Genomic DNA, 21453 nt, shown 5'->3' with positions numbered 1-21453 from the left:
TAACCCTAAATGCACACAAAACCATTCTGCTTTGACAAAATTCTTGTTTCTCTTTCTCGTTCTCGTCCTTTTGATGTTACACGTTCTTGCCCAACATAATCTTGGCTATTTGAAATTTTTGAGTTAAAGTAATTGGCCATTCCTTTCTTTCTCATCCTCATTTGTTCCTCCCAAACTCCATCCTCAAACCCAAATTCTCTACAACTTCCATTCTCCATCGTTTTATCTCACCCACTTATTATTGAGTGGTCGACTGGCATCCATTCGTCTCCCACAACATTACTTCAAGCTTCTGGTGAAGGTAACATTTTTGTTCATTTTCCATTTTCCATTTTCAGTTTCGGCTATATATATATATACTATTTAAATTGTAGCATTCAATTTATGTAGCAGGCTTAACAGTGTTAATTTAAAAAAAAATATATATATATATATATATATATATATATATATATTCTATAAATTTCTTATTCGTTTAATAGTTCCTATTCTCAGTCGTATTGTGGCAATGTTATTAAAAGTAGTCTTTTTGGTAGAGTCGTTGGAATCAAAATATGCAAGAATTAATTGTTATAGCCCAAAAGAATTCATACAATGATAAGAAAGATACATTAATAGTCTATTGAGTGATTCAATCTAAAAGAAAAGAATTAAGTAAAGATGATTATTCACTATCATGAAGTTGTTCAAAACATCCAACTTACTAGTGAATGGATAGGTAAGAATAGAGCAAGTGGTGGTTGAATTCCAAGAGAATTCGATGCTAGGCTCCAAGTCAAGAAATCAATATTGTTAAAAGATTTCAAGAATCAAGTGCTGTTATACTATTCAATTGATTATGTTATCATCTTAACGGTTTCCACACAATCAACAAAAGCAAGAAAAAGAATGCTATTTCTTTTTGTGGAATTGTATGCTTTCAATCAAGGTTTAAAGACATGTAAAAATATGTTTTTCTCCATAATTAAACGTAGGGAATGGGGTGTTTTAGCCTAATTCTAATCACTGAATCAAAGAGATAATTGTAACTAAGATCGATCCTCAATCAATTTGCCCTCAGGGGACCAATTGTCGTAATTTATGAACAAATTATAAACATTAAATTTCATACTAATTCAATTGATTATGTTTTCATCTTAGCGGTTTCCACACAAACAACAAGAAATGTATAAAGAACAAGGGTTTCAAATTGAGACTTCTAAAAGTGGGATAAACTCTATCTTGAAGAAGATTAATTCAGACAATTTCAATTCTAAAATTGGAGATAATTCAATAGGATGCTTAATTCATGCTAAAGAATTAATTTAGGATCATTGACAATCATGCTTTAGTATTGTGTGTAGCACATCTAGGAGTTAAAGATTAAATCCTAAATTCATTGGGTGATCAAGCTAATTTTTAAAGGATTTTTTTATTGAAAAGCAAGAAAAGAAAGTAATTTTTCTTCTGCCCTCAAGCATCGTTCTTTTGCACTGGGGGCGGCGCTCAATTTGTTCGATATTACCAAAACTCCCTTCTAACTTGTTTCAGCTTGTCCTTGCTCGTTTTACATCCGTTTTGAGCAATTTTTGTTGCATTAGGCTCGTTTTAATGCCTTGATGAATATTTTTCTATAAAAGGGTGAACTTAGTAAATGAATGGACTAATAAGGGGAGAGCTAGATACTAAAAAGCATGTCAAATATAGGCTTAACAACTATCGTTCATGTCTTTTTTCGGGTTTTACTTAGAGTTTTATATTTTTCTCATTCTCATTTTCATTCTAATTCTAGTTTTAGCTATACAACCTAAATTGTATGCATGCAACTGAAATTGGAAATGGGAAATGGGAAAGGAAAGAAAATATTACCTTCACTGAAAGCTAGAAGTGATGTTTTAGAAGACGAACGAACGCCGATCGACCACTCAATTAGTGGGGTGGGATAAAACGATGGAGAATGGAAGTTGTAGAGAATTTAGTTTGAGGAGGGAGTTTGGGAGGAACAAACAAGAGGGACAATAAAAAAGTTTGTAGGGTTTGGAAGGAATGAGAGGATGAATGAGGATGAGCGAGAAAGGAATGACCGATTACTCACTACAAGAAAAATGGTATCTCTCGATGCACAAAACCATCAAAAGACAAACAAAAAGCTTCGGAAAAAGATCTCCTGATACATAAACGTTTGTCGGGATCAAAGTTGGACAAAATGTGTTGGGAGTGGATCTTCCGACACACAAGATTATGGCGCCGGGAGATGTGTGTAGGATCTCTTTACGCTTAATCTTGGGAGATCCTATATTTTTTTTAAATAAAAAATACCTTCCATTATTAAATAGAAGGTATTATGTATACATGAATAGCCTTTCCAAAAAAAAATATTTTGGAATTAATATTACTTTCAGAATCACTAATTTTAAAAACTGAACTAGCCTTACCATTTTTACCCTGTAACCTAAAGCATAACAAAACAAATCAAAAATGAACATTTAACATCCTAATTAACAGAACCAAAATGCAAATTCATCATAAAATCATAAAATAAAGAACAAAGTCTATAGAGCTAAATGAAAAATAAACAAACAAATAAATCTACCTAGGTTAGTCGTCGCACGCGGTTTGCCACGATCGGTGACCACTACGACATCCCTGACATCAAACCCTAAACCCTAACGATAGCATGCTATGTCTTGTGTCCTCTTTCCCTTCTTCTCATATTTGTAAAGAAAGATAGATCAAAAGAAGAAAAACAATGGTAAAAAGGGGAAGGAGAAGGAAGAAGAGAAGAAAAGAAGAAAAGTGAAATAGTTTTCTTGTAACTGCTAGTTCAATTAACAACTATAGGAATAGCTAAAGAAGCAAAAAGATAAATAACGTAGATAACACATGAAGCTTTGGGTTTAGAGAGGTTTTCTAGCTCAGAGAAGTAGATTTTATTACGATTCAAATGAGTATAACACTTTAACAATCTAGAAGACACTCCCCCTAGATTTAGTATTCTTTTTAGTTATAAACAGAAACTAAAAATAATCAATCTCCCCCTAAATTGTATTTGAATCTAATGAAGATAGTCAGACTTCCCCTGTAGAAAAGTCTTCTTTAAATCTCTTATCCCAAATACATCTTGAGTTAGCTATGAAGATATCAAACAATCTTCATATAATATCTGAAAAGGTAATTTCTTCACAAATTGTAGCTAGCTTGGGAAACGTCTTCGAAGAATACATAGAATGACAAATACCTTATCCTTTTATAATGAAGAGAAAGATTTGAAACTTTCTTCTAGATGATGCACAGAACAAATTTTTTTAAGAGATAAAAAATATTTAGAAAAGATCCTAAAGATACGGAAGATCTTATCTTTCTTTAATTATAAAAAGAAAAAAAAAATGCCTAAAAATAAGTAAGAACTTTTATCTTTCTTTAAATAAAAAGAAACTAATTCCATTTTGTCAAAAAAAAAAAAAAAACTAACCAAAAGAAAGAGAAGGAAGAAGAGAAGAAAAGAAGAAAAGAAAAGAGAAGGGTGAGAAACTTCAGATCGAGGAAAAAAGTAAAGAAAAGAAAGAAGGGGGAGAGATGTGTTTGGGCCTATTTAGGTAAATTTGCAAGCAGTTAACGTCGTCAAAAGACCATTGCTCATTAGAATATGAATTGTGAGTTACTTTTTATTTAAACCTTCAAATAAAGGCTATCTGGAAAGTTCTTCCGGTACAAGTCTCCAATTGAACCAAACTATCAACCAGAAAACCTATTAGTGGCAATACACACTATAGGTTTCTAAATCTAAGTGATGAGCTCTTTTTATTATTATTATTCGTGGGTTAGAGCTTTTTTTAGATACTAATCTTTTAAACGTGCTTTGCACGTGGCAACTATTATTTCGTGGATGTTATATATGTATGCATTTATGGGTACGTTTATACTAAAAATAAATAGAAACATTATGTTAGTGCTCATATCATTATTCTAAGTGTTTTTCTCCAATTTTGCAACTTCATACATTTAGATGAGTGTCCTGTAAACTTAAAAGTGATTAGACATTGATTACTAAAATTTCAAAACTATACTTTATTCGAATATGAAAATCATAATTTAACTTTAACAAATATGTAAATTTTAGGGGTTCTTTAAAAAATATAATAAATTGGTAAAATATTTACCCTCTACAGAACAATTTTGAAAATGGAAAAAGCTCACAGGTTTACAAATGAAAAATACCAAAAATACCTCAGTCAACACGCGATTAATCGACCACAAGCATATGAGTAATCTTTTTCTAAACAATCGTGTACCATAGTCTAAACAAATGGTATACGATCGTTTTAAACTATCATGTACCATTGTACACGTTGACCATGGTAAAAGTTCGTATTGACAATTTTAAACAATCGTGTACCATAGTCTAAACAATTTTAAACTATCATGTTCATCATGTTATCATGTTAAACGATCGTGTTGACTGTAAGCGATTGTTTAGATCATATCCACATGATCTTAGAGTTCTTTTTAAGCAATGGAAAAAAGATTTCAAATCTAAATGATCATATTGACCATGCTAAATGATTGTGTTAACTATGGTAAACAATCATTTATATCATATCAACACGATCGTGTATTATTTTTTTTAAAACGATGGAAAAAGAGCTTCAAATTTAAACAATTGTACACGTTGACCATGGTAAAAGTTCGTATTGACAATGATAAACGATCATTTAAATCATGTCAAAATGACATTTAAATGATCTTAATATTTTCGAATATAAGGAAGACGAAATAACTTCAAAGAATCTTGTCGTAAACGGTGAAAATGAAATAGAAAATTTAAACAGTAGAATAAATCGTACATTTATTGACTATATGTTTTTGGAACCTAAGACCTCTTGTTCTTAGGTATGTAGAAGTGTTAGTTGGTTGAACTCATGTTTGCATTTAACTAATTATATGTTTTAATTGTCTATAAATTAGTTCTTAAATTCCTGTTTTTGTTTTAATTTATAACCTATGATGGAATTAATATTAACAAAATATAGAATTATGATAGTTTTGCAAATAAAAAATAACCAATTTTTTTATATTTCCTCTTAATTAATATTAACGATTTAGAATTATATTTAGTTAGATTGAGGGATAACAATGTTAATATGTTAGATAAATGAATTTATGGATGAGATAGGAGAGCGAAAGAGAAACATGGGATTGATGAGAAATAAAAAAAACATATCATGAAGACGAAAGACACAAATATATTTAGAAATATGTATTTTCAACGTTCGATGTCCACAGCATATACATAAAAAAAATTAAAAGGAAATTTAGAAGTCATCTACAAATAGGGGTAGAGTGAAAAACATCAACAAAAATTATAACTACGTCCACAACATATACATAATATCAACAACAATTATAACTACGTGTACAACGTTAACAAACATTTAAGAAAGAAATCAACAACTTTGTTTCATACTTGAACATCTATATCATCAACCCATGTGCAAAGTTCGAGTATGAGCAATTGACCATTGAGAAGAAAATCTTCTACATGAAACAATTATGCTAAGACAATAAGAATGAGGAAATTTGTGTTTTGAATAAATAACGAAGAAAAACGATAAAAGTTACTTGGGTTATATTTAATCGAGAAAAATCATTATTTACAGTGATATAGATTTAGCAAATAAAAATTCTATTAGTTATAAACTCGAGAAATCAAAAGTTTAGAGGAAATAAAAAAATCATACATATAATTATGAATTTAAAAAATATCAAAAGTTTGAACAAAAACATTATACTAAAAATATTTATAGATTAGATACATGAGTTTAATGTTTTCAAAGTAGTGAATTTGAAAACATTAAACTAAATTAGAAGTAGTGAATTTTAATATGATTTTTGAATAAAATTAATTTGAAGATTCTAATGCAAATTGAACTAAATTGCTACTAATAAAACAAAAGGACATTAATCAAACAAAAAAAAGCTTCTTCGTCAATACTACTTTTATATATACTATAATAGATTTTACATGAATTGGATTTAAATTTTACTATTTTTGCTATTAATTTGGTTTGCTATACATACAACTTGTTAGAAAAATTATTTTTGAACTCAACTTCCTCGCTGGATCTTCAAAATTAATTCAAGTTAGAAACTAAATTAGTTATAAATCAGTTTCTAACAAATTCTTAGTTGGTTTAGCCATTTTATAAAGGAAAAAGTTTTAGCACTCACATGTATTCTTCATATCTTGTAATCCCTCGCATAAAAATGAATTGATAGTCTTTAAAGCATTCTTCATATCTTGTAATCCCTCGCATAAAAATGAATTGATAGTCTTTAAAGCGGATATAGGTGCTTTTGCTGAACCACTCTAAATTTCTGTGTTGATCTATTTTCTTCGATACTCTTTCAAATTTCTTTACTCTATTGTTGAGAACTTGAAGCTCTCCGTTTCATGAAAGATAGAAAGAAAAGAATAGAAGGGAGAAATGAAAACCTAGCATCTGCCTGAACAGAGAAATATTGAAATGACAAACTTTTTTCTTTATCATTACTTTTCAAGAATCCCAAAGCAAGAGAGATAAAAAGACGGCGGCAGCTGTCCATCATATGTCAAAGATTTAATATTAATCAGCATAGTGTAAAAAAAGTCTACATCAAAGTCCACAAATTTATATCTAAATGAATATGTATTATCTTACATACTTACACTTCGATCTTCCAGTAAACACCCAATTGAACATGTTTTTCTGTTCCCATAAACAAAGTTGAATTATAGTTCCCGACTTCAATCGGCCAGCCCTGCTTTTTCTGTAAGTTTTGGTTTTCCCTGATCTACTTCTTTCTTAAGTTTGTTCTCATGAAGATTACTGAACTTTATCAAATGTCAGCCTCAAGTTTATTGGGTCATGTCAAGACTTCACCTTCTAAGAGAATTATACATTAGGATAGTTGGTATCATATTAATTTTGCTACCCAATTCCTCTGTTTTAAGAGTTCCAGCGATGAATCTGGGAAATTTCTATCTTCCCTTCCTCAAGAAGTGGATTTATATGGTTTTAGAGACTAAGGCAGTATTATCCAAGGTATTTGCTCTAGGGTTTTTGCCTAAAATAAGTAAGAGAGAGTACAGTTCAATGGTTGAACTGATGTGAGCAAGATCTTGTAACTATGCTTTTTGAGTTTTCATTTCATTGTGGTGTAGAGATCTCGATTTTGGCTGATATTTGTTTGAATGGATTTTCATGGTTACTAAAAGCTCTAAAACGGTATTGTTCTCTTCTTGTCTCTATTTAATCAGGGTTAAAATGTCAACTGAACCAGTGAATGTGGATGAGTTCGAAGAATTGGCTAGGCAGGCACTTCCAAGAATGTATTACGATTACATTGCAGGAGGAGCAGAGGACCAGCACACACTTAGGCAGAACATACAAGCTTTCTGTAGAATCACGTAATCTTTATTTAAAGTAAGTTTGTGAATCTCTATGACAAGTGATACTATACGTTGTTAATAATTTTCAATTGTTTCCAGGATACAACCTCGAATTCTTGTTGACGTGAGTAAAATTGATATGTCAACAACGATCTTGGGCTATCGTATCTCTGCACCTATTATGGTTGCTCCAACCGGTTCTCATAAGTTGGCATACCATGAAGGTTAAACTATGGTGGATTACTTCGTTGAGATATGGTTTTCTTTTTTATTTCTTTTTCTTTGAAAAGGTCTTATTAAGTACAACTTGGGGTGGGGGAATTTGAACTCAAAACCTCTTATCATCGGGAACATATAGATGTCAGTTGAGGTAAGCTCATGTTGGTAAAATAAATATGATTTTCATTCCACTCTTTCTTGTGTTATTTCAGGAGAGTTAGCCACAGCCAGAGCGGCTGCGGCTGCAAAAACTATAATGGTACCAATGTGACTACAAACTAGACTGGAAGGTTTTTTTCTTTTTCTTTCTGTCATTCAATTTAGTGTTTGAATTTAAATGGTTTTGTTTGTAGGTTCTATCCCTTGCATCCTCCTACTCAATGGAGGAAGTTGCCTCTAGCTGCAATGCTATCCGTTTCTTTCAATTATATGTAAATGGCTCTTCTTTATCCCTTACATTTGACTTTTTCAATCTTTTCTTGTAGCAGGAATCCAATTGTTTGCAAGTTACTGAATTTTTTTCTTTCTGTAATTAGGTTTTCAAACGGCGTGATGTCTCGACTCTGCTAGTACAAAGAGCTGAGAGATTTGGATATAAGGCCATTGTTCTGACTGCTGATACGCCTCGACTTGGTAGAAGGGAGGCTGATATAAAGAACAAGTAGCAATGCTTCACATCTTAGGGCATGTTTCGGAAGTTATTTAAGGAATAGTAATTTTAGTGGAAATAATTTGTTTTCAAGTGATTTATAATCATTTCGTGTTTGATTTTACACTTTCAAACACATTTTTTATTCTTTCAAAATTCATTTTGAATGGCTAAATACATGTTTGAGAACCTCTAAGCAAGAGTAATTGATCAATGTCAAAGTCACTTCTAAACATGTCATAGTTTCTTTTCTATCTAATGCGTTTCATTCCTTTTACTGAGTTTAAAGTTTGTCATCGTATGGAAAAACTTCATATTCCTGTATGAGACTGTTAAGTCCTGAGATAGGATCTATTCTTCCTTTATCTCACATCAAACTTGTAAACTGTACCCTGATTTTATCTCATCTAGAATAGTACTTGGATGAATTTGCAGGATGATTGCACCACCACAGAAGAATCTTGAAGGCTTGTTGTCTGTTAAAGTTGAAGTTGAGTCTGTGAGTAATATTTAAATTTTCTATTTAGAATCTTGTAAGTACTAGTTTAATCTAACAAATTTTCAAACTCACTTATATTCATGGCATGGTGTACAACTTGGTTGTATTTCCTGCTGTATAGTTTAGTTATACTGTCAATTGCATGCTTGTACGGTTATCTCGACCAATAATTTTGGTTATTCATACATCTGGCTTCAAGTATAATTTGGTTATTTTTCTTCGATTACATTGTGCTGTTTTTGGGTTTATTTTATAGTAAACTTAACTCGTGATCTTATGCAGGATCAAGGTTCGTTATTAGAGTCTTTTGTTAATGAGGCCTTTGACCCATCCCTTTGTTGGAAAGTAAGTCCAATAAACTGTTATGATGTATATTGCTAACTTGTCTGCTTATGAAAAATTTATTAAATTTTGGTGGCTATTCTTCAAGTAACTCAATAACTTAACTACTTCTATTTTATATAAGGAGCTATAGCAATAAGATCTCTTTAAGAAACTTTTACTACTAAAAGGTATTGTTTGCATGATTTTTTATGTGCATGATTTTACTGACTCAGTTATGTTATTGTACCATCCACATACTATCCACAGGATGTAGCATGGTTGAAATCAATCACTAGCTTGCCAATTCTGATCAAGGGAATTCTCACACATGAAGATGGTAATATTAAAATTGTGTCTTAAAGACATAAAAATCAGAAAATGAGCTTTTTCTTTTCCCTATCTGATGAAATGTTCTGCAATAACATATCTTGACATCAAATACAAATGCTGCAAGCTAGACCTCGATTAATCTTGCAATTAAGTTTCGATATGATGACCGAAAGAAAATGCATGATTATGTAAATGTACCCTCTTTCGTCTTTTCTCTTAATCAGTCTCTATCAGGTTTGTGTGTCGTGCCATTGTCCGTGGATAGCCCTTTTTTTTAATTTGTTAACGCAGTTCATAATTGTAGCAATTAAGGCTGTGGAAGTAGGTGTTGATGGAATTATTGTCTCCAATCATGGAGCTCGCCAACTAGATTTTTCTCCTGCCACCGTTTCTGCTCTTGAAGAGGTAAATGTCTTTTCTTACTAATTTATGATTAGCTAAAGATGTTGATACAAACTGGTACCTTGATTTCAGAATAAAATTATTGCACAGTACCTATGTTCCCTCAAGGATGAACCGAGTAATGTTAAACAAGCATCACTACATCCAAATATTCTTTCTCAACTTTCTTTGCTCTGGCTTGCTATCTCCTTTAGTTTATTTGCACATTCTTTCAAATTGGTGAACACAAGTGTGTCTTGTATGATGCATTTCTCATAGTAAGTGATATATGATAGCAAAATATTATCTTCTTTCCTTCATTTGCACATTCTTTCAAAATTTAGCCTACTTTTCCATTTACTATAATCTCTTAACTCGTTTTTTAAGCAATAAGAATGAGTATGGGAAGGTTTTTTAACGTAGAAATCAAATTGCAGATAGTTCATGCTGTGAAGGGTAAAGTTCCTGTGCTGTTAGATGGAGGTGTGAGGCGAGGAACAGATATTTTTAAGGCATTAGCCCTTGGTGCACAGGCAGTTCTTGTAAGCTCTCCAACTTTCAATTAACCTTCTAGGCTATGTATGATAGAATTCATGTTTCTTACTTTCACTTCGTACTTCTATAGAAAATTGTCTAGTTTTGTTTTAATGGTCAACTTGTTCATCTAACCAAGATAGAGATGATACAAACAACGGAACTTATACTTGCTGTCTACTTTTGGCATAAACTCACATGGCTTTGCATCTAGAACCACCTAAAGAGTCTATACTTGCGATCTCATTTCCTTTCTCTATGACTAGTTTGGGACTTTGTTTGCACATAACAAGGGACTACTGTTGAGATTGAGATAACTAAACTTGTTGTAACTCATAAACTTAACATAGTAAATCAAGAGGTCTTGTTCATACTCCTATAATGTCATTAATTTTTTTATTTTGAAAATTAACCGACTCTCTGCTCGATTTTCTTATAACGGATTGCATCTTTCTTAAGTACATAGTAAATAATAAGGTCTTGTTCATACTCCTAAAATGTCATTTATTTTTTTATCTTTGAAAATTAACCAACTCTCTGCTCGATTTTCTTATAACGGATTGCATCTTTCTTAAGTACAAGTGTTGAATTTTTAGCCAAATCCGAAAACAAAAGCGATTTTTGTTTTCAAGAAAACTCATAAAAAATTAATTCATAAGTAGGTAGCCACCATAGATTGAACCTATAACATTATTGGGACTATGTCTCCCTTTTTACCACTAGATCAATTCATGATAGTTTTTTTTTTTTCCTTATTCGAGAGAATAGAGAATCGGGGAAGTTTATATTTTTATTCAATGACTTCTTACTATACCTATTGAAAGCAATTAACACCAACACGAGGTTTACATGGAAACCTGAAAATCAGTAGAAAAACCACGATACTTTAGTTTTTATTATTTTTCTTATGAATGAATACAATAGGTATAAAGGATGGAATAAATAGAATACAATAGGAGTAAGAAAGGAAAAGATATAGGAAATAAAATATTCCATATTATTCTTTCCAAAAATACTCTAAGGGCAAAGCCTTACTAATTCTAACACTCCCCCTCAAGTTGGAACGTAAATATCAATGAGTCCCAACTTGCTAACACAAAGGTCAAAGTGTGGTCTGAGAAGCCCCTTGGTGAGAACATTTGCAACCTGTTGGCTCAAAGGAATGTACGGAATGCACGGAATGCATATGCGTCCACTATCAAGAAATGTCGATCAATCTCAACATGTTTAGTTCTATCATGTTGAACTGAGTTGTTAGCAATACTAATAGCGGCTTAATTATCACAAAAAAGCTTCAACGGTGTCTCACATTCCTAATGAAGATCCGACAAGACTTTTTGGAGCCAAATTCCCTCACATATTCCCAAACTCATAGCTCTGTATTCGGCCTCTGGCCACAACACTTTGCTTCTTACTCCTCCAAGTTACAAGATTGCCCCAAACAAGGGTACAATAACCGAAGGTAGACTTTCTGTCAACAACAGATTCTGTCCAATCCGAGTTACTATATGCTTCAATGGTCTTTCTATTTGTTTTTCTAAACATCAACCCTTTACCAGGTGTATTTTTCAAGTATCTCAGAATTTTGTTAACAGCTTCCATGTGTGTTCTCTGAGACACGGAGATCAGGCCACCTCCATTCCAAGGAAATAGTTCAGATTTTTCAAATCCTTGATTTCAAATTCATCACCCATTTCCTGTTTTAGTTGACTAATTTCTGTTTGATCATCTCCAGTCAAAACAAGGTCATCCACATAAACTATTAGAACAGCAATCTTCCCTGTCTTGGAAACCTTTGTAAATAAAGTATGGTTAGAGTGCCCCTGTCTGTATCCTTGGGACTTGACAAAGGTAGTGAATCTGTCAAACCATGCTCTGGGAGATTGTTTCAGAAAATATAGGGATTTCTGGAGTTTACACAACTGCTGACCAAATTGGGCTTCAAATCCTGGTGGGGGGCTCAAGTAGACTTCCTCCACATGGTCTCCATTCAAAAAAGCATTCTTAACATCCAGTTGGTATAGAGGCCAATCTTTGTTCACAGCAACAGATAGCAGGACTCTAATAGGATTCAACTTAGCAACTAGGGAAAAAGTTTCTAAATAATCAATACCATAGGTCTGAGTAAATCCCTTTGCAACTAACCTTGCCTTGTGTCTATCAAGAGTACCATATGCTTTTTATTTGAGAGACAATACTCATTTGCATCCTACAGTTTTGTGCCCTTTGGATAGAGCATAGATCTCCCAGGTTCTATTTTTTTCAAGAGCTTTCATCTCTTCCATACAGCATTCTTCCATTCAGGACACTCTATAGTAGTGTAAATATTTTTCTGTATTATGGTAGAGACAAGGCTTGCTATAAAAGCTCTAAACTGTGGAGAGATTATCATAGGAAACATAGTTGCAAATGAGATGTTTAGTACAAGACCTGGTACCTTTTCTCAGAGCAATGGGAATGTCAAGAGAGGGATTATACTCATCAAGTTTCTCTGTATGACCCTGTTCGGCTTCATTGTTACTGTTTTGACCTCAGTCTCATCACCATGGTTCTTTTCTTCCACATTTTCAAGGACAGCAACATCAGACCTGTTATTCTCACTCATCGTATTATTAGTACAAGGTTCTATAGGGTTTTCCATACCTTGATCTCGAGGAGGTTCGAAGTCTTGGACTGGAGGCGACGGCTGACAAGTAAGGGATCCAACTTCCTTTCTGAGATTCCTCTTGTAATACGTTTTCTAGGAAACTTGGTTTGTGGGTAGGATTATGGGATGAGGATCAATGTCAAACACGGTACTAGGAGTAGGTTCGATAAGTTCAAAGGTGTTGTTAGACTCTTCACTCACACTCTCCCCCTAAAGATGGCTAACAGGAAAGTAACATCCATAGTGACAGTATTTCCTGGACGGCGGGTGAAAACATTTATAACTGCGCTAGTGAAGAGGATATCCAACAAACACACAGACTTAAGCCCAAGGGGTAAATTTGGTCTGATTAGGGCCAAAATTATGGACATTGGCGGTGCACCCAAACACACGAAGAGGAACCTCAGAAACAAGACGAGTAAAGGGGTAAGACTCCTTAAGACAATCTAAGGGAGTCTGAAGGTGGAGGATACGAGAAAAATTCTATTGATTAAATGAGCTGCTGTAAGAATAGCATCTCCCCAAAGGTATGACGGAAGGAAAGTGGAAAGCATGAGGGAACGGGCTACTTCTAGAAGGTGACGGTTTTTTCACTCATCCACTCCATTTTGTTGAGGAGTGTAGGTGCACGAGGTTTGGTGAACAATTTCCTTAGAGGTTAGAAATTCACTAAGGTTATGGTTTTGGAATTCCCGACCATTATCACTCCGAAGAATTGCAATTTTTGTATGGAATTATGTTTCAATAGTATGATAGAAGTTTTGGAAAATGGATGAAACCTCAGATTTATCTGTGATAAGGTAGACCCAGGTAAGACGGGTATGGTCATCAATGAAAGTTACAAACCACTGCTTCCCCGATGAGGTGGTGACCTTGGAAGGACCCCAAACGTCATTATGGATGAGGGTAAACGATTGTGTAGGTTTATATGAATGTGAGGGAAAATAGACCCAATGTTGTTTAACCCGGATCACACATCACAAGATAGAGAAGAGATATCAAGTTTAGAAAAAAGATGGGGAACTAAATATTGCATATGTGTAAAGTTTGGGTGGCCCAACCGAAAATGCCACAGCATACAATCTTGTTTAGAAGTGCTAAAGTAGGAAGACAGTAAACTAGCCCTAGATAAACTACTACAGGAGGTATCATCATCAAGAATGTAAAGTCCCCTGTTATGCCGGACAATGTCAATCGTCCTCCCCGAGCTTATGTCCTGAAAATAAATAGATTCAGGTAAGAAGATAGCTTTACAATGCAACTCACGAGTGATCTTGCTTATAGGTAACAAATTGTAAGACAGTTTAGGAACATGCAAAACATTCTGGAGAGCAAAGCCGCCAAAGGGAAATATTTGTCCTTTACCAGCGATCGGGGCTAGAGAGTCGTCGGCTATCTAGATTTTTTCATTACCGGCACACGGGGCATAAGAGATAAATTGTTCCAAAGAATCTGTCAAGTGATCTGTAGCTCCCGAGTCTAAAATCAAGGGAATTTCCCTTTATCCCTTTACTCGAAATGACAGAATGACCGTGGAGTTTCCAACATTGATCCTTGGTGTGCCATTGTTTCTTGCAATGCTCATACACAAGGATTGGTTTATTCTTGTCACTATCATGATTCGATGACCGAGCACTAAAGGCAGCGAAGTCAATGGTAGGAGTAGTACACTCATGGCATTAGTGCGATCCTCTTCAAGGCAGACTTCAAAACACACTTCCATTGGGGAGGGAAGAGGTCATTGTTCGAGTATACGACCACAAACAGTATCAAATTTGGGATTAAGTCCTGCAAGGAAGTCATAAATACGGTCAGCCTTTTCAAGTTTAGCATATTGTTTACCGTCATTTGGTGTGTCCCAAACTGTCTCTCTTCACAAATCCATCTCTTGCCAGAGGAGAGAGAGCTTGTTAAAACAGGTAGTCACGTCCAGGGCCCTTTGTTTGCAATTATGGACTTGTTTTCGCAGTGTAAACAATCGAGAGGCATTCTGTCATTTCGAGTAAAGGGTCTAAGTTGTATCCCACAAATCTTTTGTTATGGCTGCATATAGTAGAGGCTTGCAGATCTGAGGTTCCATACTATTAATCAACATGGACTAAATAAGTGAGTTCTCTTCTTTCCAGAGTCGTACAGTCTCTCTAGTTAAGAAGTCGAACTGGTGGCGACCTTCAAGAAACATCTTTACTGATTGGGACCAAGAGAAATACTTTTGCTCATTTAATTTTTCACCTGAAAAGTTTCCTATATACGAACCCAAAGAGCCAGTTATATAATTTGACAGTAAATTAGGGAATGAAGTTATCGAGTTCTTGGAATACATTGGTAACTTGGTTGGTTTGGAATGCGTCGAAGACTTGCCCGCTTCAATGTCCGATCTGTTTTGGGGTTGATCAATCTCGGTACCAGAAAACAACGGTTGCTGTAAAGGGTCAACATACAGTGGATGCTTACTGTACAGATTTGACAGATTTATAGTTGACAGTTGTTGTCCGGAGAACATAGGCGGCGCGTGGGAATGCGGATGGCCGAAAGGGTATGACAGTTGAACATCCAATGGCGCATAGAGTGGAATGGGCTGGGCAATGAGATGAAACGACGTCGGCGCGTGAGTCACTTTTTGGTTAGACAGCGGCACGTATGGCTGCGAGACTACTCCTGTTGGGTAGATTGGCGGTTTCTATAGGTTTTTGAGCAATTTCTCCATGGCGGCGCCGATTCCCATGACGGTAGCGACGGTGACGGGTTCAGTTTCGATCTAGGTTTCCCCTAGGTTAGTTTCTAGGATTTCGTTATTGCTTTGCTTTGATACCATATTGAAAGCAATTAACACCAACATGAGGCTTACGTGGAAATCCGAGAACCGGGAGAAAAACCATGATACTTTAGTTTTTATTGTTTTTCTTATGAATGAATATAAAAGGTACTAAGGGAGGGAATAAATAGAATATAATAGGAGTAAGAAAGGAAAAGATATAGAAAATAAAATCTTCCATATTATTCTTTTAAAAAATACTCTGAGGGTAAAACCTTACTAATTCTAACAATAACAATGTTATATGCTAAAAATAGCTTAGTTAACTGCATAAAACCATCAACAAACTCCACAAATCTAACCCCACAAAAATAGCCACTAACTTCAAATATATAATTGACAACTTTCCTACAAATTAGAACTTTGTACTAATCTAAAACAAGTTCTAATCCAAAACAGATTGAGTTAACTACCAAGTTTAAAGGTGAATGAAGTGTTTATAGGCTTAATTTTCAAAAACTAAAAATTAAAAACCAAATAATTAGTAAATGGAGGCTAAACTTATGTTTCGAGTAGTCCTTTAACAAGTAAAATAGTCACACAACTGTATTGAGTATCTTATTATCGAGATTGATTACATTTTGAACCGTGTTAATTCAGGTAGGGAGACCAATTATATATGGGCTAGCTGCAAAGGGAGAAAGGGGGGTAAGAACAGTGTTGGAAATGCTGAAGAATGAGTTAGAGATTAGTATGACACTTTCTGGTTGCCCATGTATCAAAGACATTACTAGAAGCCATGTGAGGACAAACACACACTATGATAAGCTTCATTCTATGCTTTGATGTGTTTTCTTAGCTGCTACATGAACATTTCTGATTTACAAAATGAAGAAAGGGATGGGAGTTGTAATGTGTGTAACTCCAAAATTAGATATTTGGTAACTTGTGGCTTTGTACTGTATGCAATGCTAAAAGTTTGGAAGCTAAATATATGTTTGCATTTATGTATTGGCAGCAGAACAGAATCAATTGATATAATAAGAAGAGTTTGTGTTAATAATGTCATGAACCAATGGATAAGGCAATGCTCTACTGAATCAGACATCCTATGTAAATGATTTTTCTGTTTTTGTTTTTAGAAAAACCAACTCGAACCAACAAGTTAACAACAATGTCTAATTTTATAATTAATGAAAAGTATCAGAGTTAAACTTATAACAACTTTATGATTAATAGCAAGTGTTAGGATTAAACTCAAACACTTTATGATTAAAGGAAAATATTAGAATTAAACTCCACATTCAGAATGGTATGAATTAATGTGAAATAAAACTCAATAGTATTAGGATCGAAATTTTATTTTAATTTAGTATATAATTGAACTATCCTATAATATCAACATTTTAAAACCTATTTTGTGATTGGATATTGTAGTTTGATACATGTGAAAAATAGCAAATTTGACAAAATATTTATAGGTTATAACTAAATTTTAGATTTTATCAATAACAAACATTTGATAGACATTGGTATCTTTTTGTCGGTGTCATTGATAGACAGTGATAGAAGTCTATCAGTTTCTATCGTTGATAGAATCAAAAAAATTTGTTATAGCTTATGAATATTTTAATTTATTTTACTAGTTTCTTAATATTATATTTGTAGGTTTGTTTTAAGGCTTGTAAATCTTTTCTTTTTTTACTAAAAAAAAGTTATATTTTTTTAGTTCAATCATTTGACTTCTAACTCCTACTAAGTTGGTTCTATTTGATTTGGTTTTATTAAAACATTTTTTAATTCTCAATAAAATGGGAAAAGACATTATTGTACTTAAAAATTAATTTTAGTCTTTGGTGTAAACTTTAATAAATTTGATATTTTAATTTTTTTAATTTCCTTTTACCAAATAATGACAAAATTTTCATATAAAAAACGAAGAATATAGTTCCTAAATTTATATAAGCAAACCTAATTTCTGAAAGAAAGCAAACACTAACCATTGGTGCTGATCATAAGATTGAAATTTCAAACTTAATTAAACATAACTTGGATTTGATTTTGTGTCCAATAAATCAATAATCAATCTGTTTACAAAAATGAAAAGTCTTTAAAAGTTTATTGAATGTAAAACTTAAAATTTTGTTATGATCATAGTGGATGTGTTCACATTATAAAATTTTGTTTCATAGACCACACCATGGCAATGGCATAGCAAATCTTTTGTTTAATGCTTAATATTACACATTGGGTGGCAAAAATGATATTTCATTGAGAAACAAGGGGAATTTGATATCAACCCAACACCAGCTTATAAAGATAGATATCGCACACTGAAATTTGCTTACAATAACATTACATTTATCCGAAGCAAATGGCGATGGCAATGCGTTGTTCTTGCTTTTTTTCCCGCCTCAATTCCCCGCGATCTCCTTCCTCCCATCACTTATTCAGGGACCTCCATGTTTCCGGTTAGTATTTTTCTACTTTCATACAATTTTCTTCCTTTTCCGTCTACTCCATTTGGTGATGCTCCCGAACTTTTAGCTCCAGGTTTTTGTTTCTTTCAATTCCGGAACCAACATTTTCCCACCATTTCTCCACTACTAATTAGGGTTTTCAACCATTCTTCAAACTAGTTCTTATATTTCTAGTATGACTTAGGATCTGGCAGGAGAAATGTTAACTTTTACAGTATAAGTGCAAGTAAACAATTGACTAATGTTTTGTCTCGTTGGAGTAACACTTAAAATGGGGAAATTGGATTCAATTTCAATACAATTCTGCGTTTCATTTCCACTTTAAAGTGTTGTTTGTCTTAAATCACCTATTCAACCCACCCAAATGCTTAAGGTAGTGGGTGATGGTAAATTTAATTATATATATATATCACAACACTCCCCTCACCTCACTTGTGGACTTGAATTTTAATTAGGGAGGAAACAACCAGTGATTTAACCGAAAAGCTTACAGTGGTCAAGGTAGATTTAATTATATTACAACAGTTTGTCCTTGTGGCAGGGAAAATACCTCATGTTGCACTTAATGTGGACAATTTTGTTAAATTTTGTGGGGAAAGCGTCGTCAGACCACTTCAGATACAGAATGCTTTGCCCGTTACAAAAAGTCAGGTATGATGGTGAGTTTCCTGCTGATGAGTTTTGAGTTTTGTAGAATTACATTGTGATAACTTCTAGTGTTTACTTTTTTTTAAGATTTTCAGTTAATGAGAACTTCCTAGTGAGTGTTGTATTTAGATATAAATATTATATCAAGATTTGAACTGCTTCTGCATTTGTCTAACGATTATTATTGTTACGATTTCCCAAATAAAAATATGATCTGGAGACTCTCCTGTGTGGAAATTTCGAGAGTTAGAATTGCACTGGAAACATGTAATGGGAGTTATTTTAGGGTTTGATTTCATTTCACTGTGTTATATTTATTAGAATTTTTTGGCCATTGGTACATGGTGGTGTTTTTTGTTAATAAATTTATCTTTGGCAGGGAAATATTGAGACAAGATTTCCAGTTATGGCGTTTCTCTTGGCGAATGTTTTTACATTTTCCGTACCATTGAAAGCTATGGCTGAAACATGCGAGGCTGAGAGTCCTGCTTTCAATATGCCAATACTTCTTGCTGTCGCCCTTGTAGGGGCCACTGTTGGAGGTAAAACTACTATGTAGGACAGTAATTTGTTGCGATGTAGGACGGTAATTACTTGATCATTTGTGTAGGCATTTATCTCTCAGCAGTCTAGAGAGAAACTTAAAGACTGGCTTTTGATCCTTCTGCGCAGCATTGTACTTTTTACCTTCATCTTTTTTTAAAAAAAAACAAAAGCTTTGACGAGGTGGGAGTGAAAAGGGAAATGGTAAGCAGTCTACTCCACTCTAAAAGTCCCCATTGAATGCCAGATAAAGACTGTTGGTCCTTTCATTTATGGCCAATTGCAGTTGTCTAAAAGGTTGGATAAAATTTGGATGATAAGTAATTTGGTTTCACTTTCACTATTTAATTTCTACTATATCCGATATTATTTATCCTTCATTATATCTTGTCAAAAGTTTACATTTCTAGTTTGAACTAGAAATATAAATTGTGTCAAACTTATAAGCCTTTTAATAGGATTGCTTGCTCGGCAAAGAAGGGGAGAATTGAAGCGGTTAAATGAACAACTTCGCCAGATTAATGCTGCACTAAGAAGGCAAGCAAAGATTGAGTCTTATGCTCCCACCTTAAGTTATGCTCCTGTTGGTGGAAGAATACTCGAGAATGAAGTTATTGTTGATCCGAGGAAGGAGGAGTTGATCTCTCGATTGAAGTCCGGAAAGAACTTTTTGAGAAATCAAGATCCAGAAAAGGCATTTGTGGAGTTTAAGACTGCTCTTGAGCTTGCTCAGGGTCTACAGGACCCAATTGAGGAAAAGAAGGCTGCTAGGGGTTTAGGTTCGTTTTCTCTCTTATTTAACTACTTGCTTCTTATATTTCTTAAAAGACACTGCACAGTTTGATTGTTAAAATAAAATCACCCACTTATGGACATCAATAGTATCTTGTTTGGAGCTGTTTGGAAAAATTACCCACGTGCATTTTAAATATACCTTAGAGTTCTGCCTTTTCTTTAATTAAGGCCAGTAACCTGCTTCCTGTTCTTGTTCCTTCTACAAAAGCAAGGCCTTAAAAACCACCACATGGAACCCTTAATTCTCAGCCTATATCTCTATCTTCTTGTACAAAAAGCTGCATTCTGGCTTTTCACCGATCAACAAGACCCTGCGAAAATGCATTCTCATGGAGGAAATCTCTGTTGTAGGAAGTGTAAACCTTCTTCTGTAAGATTTATGAGTTACTTGTGTATCAAATGAAGAACCGACCTTGAGATTTAAGACCTGTCTCGAAAGCCTTCCAAAATGAACTTTAATACAAATTGCAAAGGTTATGCACCTAGAAATGGCTCACAATAGGAATGTTGCCTATGATGATCAATGCATGTGTTTCTTCCACAGCTTTGTTTCCCCCATCAACTATAATAATTTGACACAAATTGGGAATGGATCTTGCAGGGGCTTCACTGCAGAGGCAGGGAAAGTACCGAGAAGCAATCAAATACCATTCAATGGTTTTGGCAATCTCTGAACGGGAAGGAGAACAATCAGGAAATACTGAAGCTTTTGGAGCAATCGCTGATTGTTACACTGAACTAGGCGATCTTGAAAAAGCTGCTTACTTTTATGACAAGTACATAGCAAGGCTGGAAACAGATTGATGTATTTGCAACCATCTATTGTTGTTTGTTTACTTCATAATGTAGCCAAGTACTAGGCGTTCGTCATGGTTGGTAGCTTGTATGCGGAAGAATTAGTTATTCGTATGTAGATGTTGAGTTGAGAATAACTGAAGAATCGCGTCATTCTCTATGTTTATTCCATTAAAATTAAATGATTTTTCCAAATAGTGCTTTCATTCTTTCTTTCTTTTTTCATGGGAATATTGGTCAAAGTGCTTTGCATTTAAAGTATTTTATATATTTTTAAGGAATATTTTTTAAATATAGTAAAATAAATTAAAATATTTACAAGATTTTAAATTCCATAAATGATAGATACCGATAGATTTTTATTACTATCTATTAATATGATTGATAGAAATATATTAGTTTCTATAAATGATAGGATTTAAAATTTCTATCATGAAATTTTATTA

The 21453-nt window shown here is 33.7% G+C and overlaps 2 protein-coding genes across 6 annotated transcripts; both read left to right on the top strand.

Moving 5' to 3' along the window:
* Positions 1-6621: 6621 nt before the first annotated feature.
* Positions 6622-16757, top strand: LOC103499256 (peroxisomal (S)-2-hydroxyacid oxidase GLO4-like). Of its 4 annotated transcripts, none has more exons than XM_051083844.1 (12): positions 6622-6788; positions 7277-7426; positions 7508-7632; positions 7840-7886; positions 7981-8058; positions 8164-8288; positions 8712-8775; positions 9058-9120; positions 9367-9436; positions 9734-9834; positions 10248-10352; positions 16407-16757. In XM_051083844.1, the coding sequence occupies exons 2-12, from the start codon at positions 7284-7286 to the stop codon at positions 16590-16592; spliced, it is 1107 nt and encodes a 368-aa protein (XP_050939801.1). In that variant the 5' UTR covers positions 6622-6788; positions 7277-7283; the 3' UTR covers positions 16593-16757. The 4 variants fall into 4 exon arrangements, with proteins under 4 accessions (XP_050939801.1, XP_050939803.1, XP_050939804.1 ...); XM_051083846.1 differs by having other exon boundaries at positions 7277-7442; XM_051083847.1 differs by lacking the exon at positions 6622-6788 and adding an exon at positions 6894-7061 and having other exon boundaries at positions 7277-7442.
* Positions 16758-18066: 1309 nt separating this feature from the next.
* Positions 18067-21202, top strand: LOC103499181 (protein FLUORESCENT IN BLUE LIGHT, chloroplastic). Of its 2 annotated transcripts, none has more exons than XM_008462099.3 (5): positions 18067-18217; positions 18768-18877; positions 19254-19416; positions 19876-20196; positions 20814-21202. In XM_008462099.3, exons 1-5 carry the CDS (start codon positions 18121-18123, stop codon positions 21014-21016), a joined length of 894 nt encoding a protein of 297 aa, XP_008460321.2. In that variant the 5' UTR covers positions 18067-18120; the 3' UTR covers positions 21017-21202. The 2 variants fall into 2 exon arrangements, with proteins under 2 accessions (XP_008460321.2, XP_016902525.2); XM_017047036.2 differs by having other exon boundaries at positions 18203-18217; positions 18768-18885.
* Positions 21203-21453: the final 251 nt, after the last annotated feature.

This window comes from Cucumis melo, chromosome 4 (genome assembly GCF_025177605.1).
Source record: "Cucumis melo cultivar AY chromosome 4, USDA_Cmelo_AY_1.0, whole genome shotgun sequence".
In the NCBI taxonomy this organism is placed as follows: Eukaryota; Viridiplantae; Streptophyta; class Magnoliopsida; order Cucurbitales; family Cucurbitaceae; genus Cucumis; species Cucumis melo.
Note: the sequence above shows the minus strand (reverse complement) of the source record. Positions and strands in the feature narration are given on the sequence as shown.

Excerpts from the sequence above, each read along its gene's own strand:
- LOC103499256 (XM_051083844.1), top strand. The coding sequence starts at position 7,284 with ATGTCAACTGAACCAGTGAATGTGGATGAGTTCGAAGAATTGGCTAGG. Across the intron at positions 7,633-7,839 it reads TAAGTTGGCATACCATGAAG|GAGAGTTAGCCACAGCCAGA; the intron begins GTTAAACTATGG and ends GTGTTATTTCAG. Across the intron at positions 7,887-7,980 it reads CGGCTGCAAAAACTATAATG|GTTCTATCCCTTGCATCCTC; the intron begins GTACCAATGTGA and ends TTTTGTTTGTAG.
- LOC103499181 (XM_008462099.3), top strand. The coding sequence starts at position 18,121 with ATGGCGATGGCAATGCGTTGTTCTTGCTTTTTTTCCCGCCTCAATTCC. Across the intron at positions 18,218-18,767 it reads CAGGGACCTCCATGTTTCCG|GGAAAATACCTCATGTTGCA; the intron begins GTTAGTATTTTT and ends TCCTTGTGGCAG. Across the intron at positions 20,197-20,813 it reads GAAGGCTGCTAGGGGTTTAG|GGGCTTCACTGCAGAGGCAG; the intron begins GTTCGTTTTCTC and ends TGGATCTTGCAG.